The 8,377-nt window shown below is 36.4% G+C and overlaps 1 protein-coding gene across 7 annotated transcripts in view; it reads left to right on the top strand.

The window, feature by feature from the left end:
• Positions 1 to 2,773: 2,773 nt before the first annotated feature.
• Positions 2,774 to 8,377, top strand: part of LOC106632403 — a 41,997-nt gene continuing 36,393 nt past the window's right edge. For 3 of the 7 annotated variants that reach the window (XR_006053082.1, XM_042214801.1, XM_042214800.1), the window contains exons 1-10: positions 2,774 to 2,879; positions 3,065 to 3,091; positions 3,247 to 3,543; positions 3,732 to 4,013; positions 4,158 to 4,451; positions 4,595 to 4,873; positions 5,102 to 5,395; positions 5,843 to 6,136; positions 7,990 to 8,070; positions 8,151 to 8,192. Coding sequence is in view for 6 of the 7 variants with exons in the window: in XM_042214801.1 (XP_042070735.1) it covers positions 2,846 to 2,879; positions 3,065 to 3,091; positions 3,247 to 3,543; positions 3,732 to 4,013; positions 4,158 to 4,451; positions 4,595 to 4,873; positions 5,102 to 5,395; positions 5,843 to 6,136; positions 7,990 to 8,070; positions 8,151 to 8,192 (1,924 nt within the window). In the remaining variant the exon portion in view is untranslated. Of the gene's footprint in view, positions 2,880 to 3,064; positions 3,092 to 3,246; positions 3,544 to 3,731; positions 4,014 to 4,157; positions 4,452 to 4,594; positions 4,874 to 5,101; positions 5,396 to 5,842; positions 6,137 to 7,989; positions 8,071 to 8,150; positions 8,351 to 8,377 lie in introns of those variants that run through there. The other 4 variants (XM_042214802.1, XM_014329710.2, XM_042214803.1 and 1 more) reach the window with 4 other exon arrangements.

Here is an 8,377-nt window from a genome sequence, read left to right as displayed (position 1 = left end):
CTATCTATCTATCTATCTATCTATCTATCTATCTATCTATCTATCTATCTATCTATCTATCTATCTATCTATCTATCTATCTATCTATCTATCTAATTAATTCATCTCGGCCACCTAGGAAGAGTGGCACCTAGTGATATGTTTAGAAAAAGGGAAAAAATACTGGGTTGTCTATGTTAGGTTAATTTTGATAATAGTTGTCATTGTTGTACTAAAATTTGTAAAGCTTGCCTTAAACTGCATCATTAGATATTCTTCTGCTCCTCTCCCACACATCTAGGATGCTGGGGGCTGAGGGCAGAAGTGCTTCGGGGTTCCCTTGCCCAAGTTCAAACCGATCGATCGATGTTTTGTCTTTCTTCACGGGTGATAATTCTCTGAACCAGTGGGCCTGTTAGCGCAGACCCAACAGTCTACTTTAAAAACATATAAACTGTCCTTTTAATTAATATCTATGTGTTTTAAACATGTTTTCAACACTTAAAACCAGCTTCTACAGTGACATTAGTGTAACAAATCAGTCATGTTTATTATAACTTGTTTACTGCAAAGTATTTCCTCTACAAAAGCACATTATTTTCTACCCACCATATCAGCTTTCATTTTTCTACTTAATTGCAATAATATATGTAGCAGTGAAATTATGACATGCAAATAGTAATGCTAATTTAAAAAATGAAAGTAGTGTTTAAAAGAGGTAAAGGAGGTGCTCAATTTTTTTACTTGTCATATGTTCAGTGTGCCTGCCCAGTGTATGTAGTTTCTGGTTATCTGGTAAGTTATCATTCTCTAATTTAATTTATTCATGGTAGTGATGGGAATTCTGTCTCGGCTCACTAAAAAGAGCCGTCTCTTTTGGCTCCTAACCGGCTCTTCACGTTGTTTTGTTGCTTTAATTTATTTATTATCAACAATAATCCTTTATCATCTGCAAGGCTCACGTGCCAGTTGAAAAGGAATAAAAGGGGAGAGAGAAGTTCTTATTTTGTTTTTTTCTGCTTTCTGATAAAAAAATGTGTTGTGTGTGTCTTTTTCCAGCTATTTGTAACAAATGTACAGAGAACATACAAACTGAATAAAATATACACACATGCCAGCTTTTAATTTAGTTAATTTAGTTTAAAGGAAACCATAGGTTAATTTTTTTCATTATTGGAAATTATTTCTAACAGATCTTGGTTAACCTCCTCAGTTCAGCCACGGCCTGTTTTAGTTTCCTTTAAGACAAACTTTCTACTGATTGGTTTAACGTCACAATGACAAGATTTGAACAGTAGTTAGGAACAGCAGCTGTGCTCGTAGTCAAACTTCTTTTACTTTATATGGTCTTTAGTAGCCATCCAGCTTATGCAAAGTTTGTTGTGGTTATGTGGTCATGTCATGTGTCGAGATTGTTGCTATGGTTTCCAAGAAAAAAAAACATGGCTTTGACATTCACGGCTCATAAGACTGTCACGTCTTCTTTAGTGTTCTTATTAATTCTACCTAAACATGTATATTTCAAAATGGGTGTTAATTCTTACAGATCCCTTTGTATTAACTGGTTAGAAAAGACAGGGCAATAAGCTGGCTCTTTGGGACATGATTAACATTGTGAATTGTTCATACCATGATCTTTTTCTAAACTTTCTAAACACCAAGCAGTTTGATTGAATAAACAACAAATGTAAACTAAAAATGATTTAAAAAAATTATCAGTCAAAATCAAAGAATACTCACTGGACATACAATCTAGTACCCTTTGTTATTGTCCCATGTTTGACCCACTAATACACCACATCCTTGTACTGTTGGAACACATGTGACTCTGTAAAGCCATGAAGGGAATCTTCTCCTACCGCACTGCACAGGCACAAAAACAAGAACATGAAGTGAAAGTTTAAAAAAATGAGAACTGAGGCAAGTATTTCAAAACATGAAACAAAGACAACATGACTTTAAGGAACAAAGTAAGACATCACACATTACTGTAGTGCTGTTAACATGCAACATATTTAATGCATTATGTGATTTTTCCTGAAGAAAAATAACAGCCACATGGATTGTCAACATATCAAATTTTGATCAAAGCACCTGAGCTGTGCTAAAGTTCACAGAGATGAGAGAACTTGAGTTATGGCTGAAGACTGCATGTCTTTGTCTAACATGTAAGCTGATGTTTGCTGATTAAGAACTGATAGTGCTGACAACAGCATTCAGACAGATAATCAGTTACAGTGAGTGTGAAAAATCATTTGAAAAGAACAAACAATTTATTTGAGAAAAAACCCTGACACATCAGAAAACAACGTTCATTTAGAGTGTGTTTTGAAACATTTGCTCTCATGTTTCTATGGTAAATACAAAGCTGCAGTCAGCACACAATGACATGTTTATAAATCACGTGGAAGGTTTAAATAAATATGTAACAGCATCTTAAAAGTTCATTAATAATATTTTCAGGCCAACATGATAACAACCCTCCACCAAAACATTGAAAAACAATCATGTACATGATATAACAAGATGTAGGTGATATAAAGCATGTACATATTAGTCTTCCTGTCATTCTAGTGAATGCAGGCCTCTTAAGAAGCAAAGCAGCACAAATGAACAACAAACACTTTAACTGTTCTGTACCTACAAAAAGGGTCAATTAAACATGTTCTAGTTATGCAGGTGAGGGTTTTAAAAAGTGTATCATTGCAGGTTCACAGTATGTGAAGTGTGTCTCACTGTGGGCAGGTAATGTGAAGGCTGTGGTTTTCCTGAAAGCAAGTTCTCTTGATGACATTTAATGTAGGTGAGAGTCAGAGCAGTCAGACTGCTGTAGTCTGTTCTGCACAGTCACATTGTTCTTTTAATCATGGCTGGTCTCCTGCTGCTAGTCGTTCTCATGTGTAAGTTCAACTTTTTACCAGGTTCATTTGTTGTTCATGCCATCTATTCCTTAATATGTGCTTACTTATAATGGCTGTCAGGTGTTGTTATTAACATGTTTCTCTTTCTTACATAAGACTTCTAAAACTAATTTACACTTTGAATTTTTTTTATTGTTTAATCTATTTTGTTTTTCCTTCTTCAGATTCTTTTCATGAAATTAAAGCACAAGGTTAGTCTCAGTTTCATGTTTTTTTTTTTATCTCTGTCTGGGATATTTACCATTTTTCTGGAGCTTTTCTATAGTAACTCAGCTTTGCTCATCTTAAAAACTTTTTATACGTATGTAAACTATTTAAAATAAAATCTGTGTATATGTAATTTCAGCCAGTCTTCCGCCTGAACTGACAGTGCATCCACCTGCGATCACAGAGACGGACTCAGTCACACTGAGCTGTCAGACTCCATCATCTGTTTCTGTGTCTCAGTGTGATTTCTACATTGCAAGCCAGAAACTGTCCAAAGGTTCCTCCTGTGTGCAGACACTGACAGCGACTGAGCTGCTGAAGATTGCACATAAGAGTTTACCTGCTGAGGCTGAAGTGAGATGTTCTTACACTGTACAAATTGATACTTTTAAACGTACATCTCCTGACAGCGAGCCATCCACCATCACCATAAACAGTGAGTGACAAAAGTACATGAACAGTTTATAATATGTTTCAATAATACTTATGGAGTTGATTAGTTATTATCTGAGTACTTGCAATAATTATAAATCAAAATGTAATAATTATAATTCTACAATATAAAATATATAATATAGATGCAAATGTGCTTAAATTAATCTAACATGTACCTGAATTTTTCAGATCTTCGTCCACCTAACCTGACAGTAAATCCACAGATGATCACAGAGACAGACTCAGTCACAGTGAACTGTCAGACTCCATCATCTGTTTCTGTGTCTCAGTGTTATTTCATCATTTCAGGAGATAAAACTGCCAAAACATCTTCTTGTCTGTGGACTTTCACAGGGTCTGAATTTCTGTCATGGACACGTCAACGTTCACCTGTTACACTTGAAATGACCTGTTATTACATTTATATATATAAATCTCCAGTGAGTAACATGTCACCAATCACAATACAAAGTGAGTAAATGCTACTGGAATGAACGCAGTAATATTAAGTTTAAATGTGCATCAGATTAAAACTTTCAGAGTAGTTTTTTTATTTTATTGTCAAATAAATGTAATGTTTTCTCTTTTAACTCAACAAATGCTTGCATTTCTTAGCTCCTCGACCCGAACTGACAGTGAATCCACAGATGATCACAGAGACAGAATCAGTCACAGTGAACTGTCAGACTCCATCATCTGTTCCTGTGACTCAGTGTTTTTTGTACTTTATGAATGGAAGAAAATCTACGTCCATCTCCTGTCAGCAGACACTTACAGGAACTGAGCTGCTCTCTATGGCACGGCAGAGTTCACCTGCTGAGGTGGATGTGACATGTTTTTACAGCTCAGAGCATAAAGGAGGACAATACCAGTCTCCTCACAGCAACAAATATTCCATCAGCATACAAAGTAAGTGATCACGCTGTGAGTGAAGAGGAACATTTTCATGTGCATCAGACTTAACCATGTAAAAAAAAACCTCTCTATTAGATCTTATTTCAAATAAATTAAACATTTGCTTATTTAACTCAACAAATGTTTACATTTTTTAGATCCTCGGCCTGAACTGGCAGTGAATCCACAGATGATCACAGAGACAGACTCAGTCACAGTGAACTGTCAGACTCCATCATCTGTTCCTGTGTCTCAGTGTTATTTCATCATTTCAGGACATAAACCTGATAAAGCAGCTCCTTGTCTGCAGACTCTGACAGGGTCTGAATTTCTGTCATGGACACGTCAAAGTTCACCTCTTGCAGCTGAAGTGACCTGTTATTACTTTTATATACAGAAATCTCCAGAGAGCAACATGTCACCCATCAATATACAACGTGAGTAAATTCTGCTGAAGTGCACTGATGTGAGGATGTTTGTCTACAGTATCAGTACAAAAAACAAAGCTGCTCTCAACTTAGGGGTTGTAGGAGGAAATTGTTCTTGTGTATCAGACTTGATCATTTTAAAAAGTAAAACTCTCAGATCAGTTTCTATTAATATATTTTATTTTTAAGTAAATGAAACATTTGCTTATTTAACTCAACAACTGTTTACATTTTTAGCTCCTCGGCCTGAACTGACAGTGAATCCAACTATGATCACAGAAACAGACTCAGTCACAGTGAACTGTCAGACTCCATCATCTGTTCCTGTGTCTCAGTGTTTTTTGTACTTTATGAGAGGAAGAAAATCTGCGTCCATCTCCTGTCAGCAGACACTGACAGCAACTGAGCTCCTCTCTATGGCACAGCAGAGATTACCTGCTGAGGTCAAAGTGACATGTTTTTACACATTAGAACATAAAGGAGGACCACATAAGTCTCTGCATAGTAACACGTCCTCCATCAGCATACAAAGTAAGTGATCATAACATGCGGCTCTACAGTATACCTCTGAACAGTATGTGCATAAAGTTTTAGCTTTTATAAACCAAAGAATGAAACTAAAAACTGATTTTTATAAAGTTTTTCATTTACATGTAACTGATGTTACATTCTTAAATAAACTGCAATTTGTTTGAATTAAGGACTAAATCTATTTTATATAAAATTTCCATTGAGTAACATGTCAGAAATTACAGCTATTATACAAAGTGAGTCAATACTAATGCAATGAACTAATATGAGGATTTCTGACAACAGTATCTGTAGAAAAAACCAACAACCTCTTTCAACTTGTCGGTTGTTGTAGTGAGGAAAATTTAAATATGCATAAGATACATAAGCAGTTTCTCTTATTAGGTTTTATTTTCAAATAAATGAAACATTTATTTATTTAACTTGAGAAATCTTTACATTTTGTAGCTCCTCGACCTGAGCTGACAGTGAATCCACAGATGATCACAGAAACAGACTCAGTCACAGTGAAATGTCAGACTCCATCATCTGTTTCTGTGACTCAGTGTTTTTTGTACTTTATGAGAAGAAGAAAATCTACGTCCATCTCCTGTCAGCAGACACTTACAGCAACTGAGCTCCTCTCTATGGCACAGCAGAGTTCACCTGCTGAGGTGGTAGTGACATGTTTTTACATGTCACAGCATAAAGGGGGACAATACCAGTCTCCTCACAGTAACATATCCTTCATTAACATACAAAGTAAGTGATCACAATGTGTTGCTCTCTATTATACCTCATTACAGGATGTGCATTTATTTCTACAAACCAAAAAGGGAAGCTAAAACCTGATGTTTATAGGGTTCTGTTTACCTTTAATAATGTAATCTACAAGATTTTAGGCAGTGATACATATTTCCATCCTTGAATAAACTGCCTATCTCTTGAATTGATTTAAGTCCGTCCAGGGAGCAGAATTCTGAGTATTGATGGATGTATTTACAGTGCATTATGTGTTATGCACTGACGTCAGATGACAGCAAAACAATATTATAGGGCTTCAGCTACCGATTATTTTAGTAATTGAGTGAGCTTCCATATTAGAAATTGCAAAATTTACTGCGTATAAGATCTGTCAAAAACTCGTATTTGTAATTCATATTTAAATTATAATATATATATATATATTATATATATATTATTATATATATACTATATATATATATATATATATATTATATTAAGTTTTAATGTGTGTTTGTGTGTGTGTGTGTCTGTTGTGTGTGGTGTGTGGTGTTGTGTGTGTGTGTGTGATGAGTGTTTGGGGGGGGGGGGGGGGGGGGGGGGGGGGGGGGGGGGGGGGGGGGGGGGGGGGGGGGGGGGGGGGGGGGGGGGGGGGGGGGGGGGGGGGGGGGGGGGGGGGGGGGGGGGGGGGGGGGGGGGGGGGGGGGGGTGTGAGTGTGTTTGTGTGTATATTTATATACAATGATGTATTTTAAGAAAGCTTTATCTTAAATTTAAAAAAGTATAAATAATTGAAAGTACAGTCAAAGGTCCAATTAAATAAAGCAAGATATATGTGTAATCTAAACTAAGGCACAAAATGATACGATGGTCTAGATGTTAATAATAAATATTAATAATAATTCAGTGTCCAACCTAACAACTCTCAGGTCAGTGGATCAGAGTTTAAATGCCCATTTATATTTTTATTAGGTTGTTAAAAAAGTTTTTATTGCTATATTTTTCAATATTAATGCAGTTTAATTAGCACATTATCTGATATGATTTCACTTTCAGTGTGAAAAATGTTACAAGAGTCTTCAGGTTAATATGGTTTAGCCCATGTTTGCTGCAGGTACCACTCCCATGTACAATAAGACTGTTACCTTCAGCCTTCAGCAAGCTGTATGATTTAACCAGTCTGGTCTCAGACTCAGTTCGTCTGCATATTTTAATACTACTTTTGGAGGTTTACTGCAGATTTTTTTCTTTGTTTAGAACAAATAGCAGTGGATGGAGCAGCTGCAGAGTTTGCTTTTCTTCACGTCGGAAGTTTATTAATCAGGTGCTTTGATGAAGGACTTACGCTAAAGTAAAGATTTTAATGGTGATTACAGGAACTTTGCTGCTGTTTTGACGTTAGAGACACATTTTGTTTCACTCACCTTGAGCTCACTGTCTCGGTAACGCCACTTGCGCATAAACAAACTCCGGCTCCATGTTAAATTGTGTCAGTGTCATTATCACTGTTCCTATTGTGTTATCAGTGTGTGTGGGATCAATGTTGTCAAACCTTTTATTCACACACTGCTTCTAAATACTTTTGTATTGCAGGTCTTGTTCTAGTTGTGTTTACATCGTTTAATACATCGGAGCACTACAGAGCCGCGTGTTAAAGGAAGCATCGATGCAAAGGCTGTGTCATGAGTTTTTTATAATCACTCAATCAGTATTAAAGCCCTAGAACAAGTGTTGTAGGGCTAAGTGTAAAACATTGACACTGTGCTGTTGTATGGCAGTATTGCAGTAGTGGAAGAAAAATGCCTTTTGTGGTGAATCCACAAGAAACTCAAATAGTGAAACAATCACTACACAATCTTCTTTTATTGCAGCTGAAAAAAACACTTTGACCTCTGCTCCTCCCCCATCTATGGACTTTACAAGTCACACAATCAGGAGAAACACAACTATTGGTAAGATTTTTACAAGTGAGTAAAAATGTCCAGGTCAATTGCTGTGGTGCTTTTTTGACATTTGGAGATATTCATTTCAGTGGAGACTACTTCTTCTCTGACCACACCAAGGACATCTTCAGGTGAGCGAATTTCCTTAAACCGTGTATTCATCATACTAGGAGTGTTTTGCTTTGCATATCAGTGAAGTTTGTTCTTTTCCTACATGTCATTCAGCATACTTTGCTGCTCTCAAGACTAGGGATGGGTATTGATACGATTTTAACGATTCCGATTCCATTTTCGATTCTGTTTAACGATTCGATTC

Source organism: Haplochromis burtoni, unplaced genomic scaffold (genome assembly GCF_018398535.1).
Source record: "Haplochromis burtoni strain Fernald_Lab_line unplaced genomic scaffold, NCSU_Asbu1 Contig_611, whole genome shotgun sequence".
Taxonomy (NCBI): domain Eukaryota; kingdom Metazoa; phylum Chordata; class Actinopteri; order Cichliformes; family Cichlidae; genus Haplochromis; species Haplochromis burtoni.
This window is presented reverse-complemented; position numbering and strand designations above follow the sequence as displayed.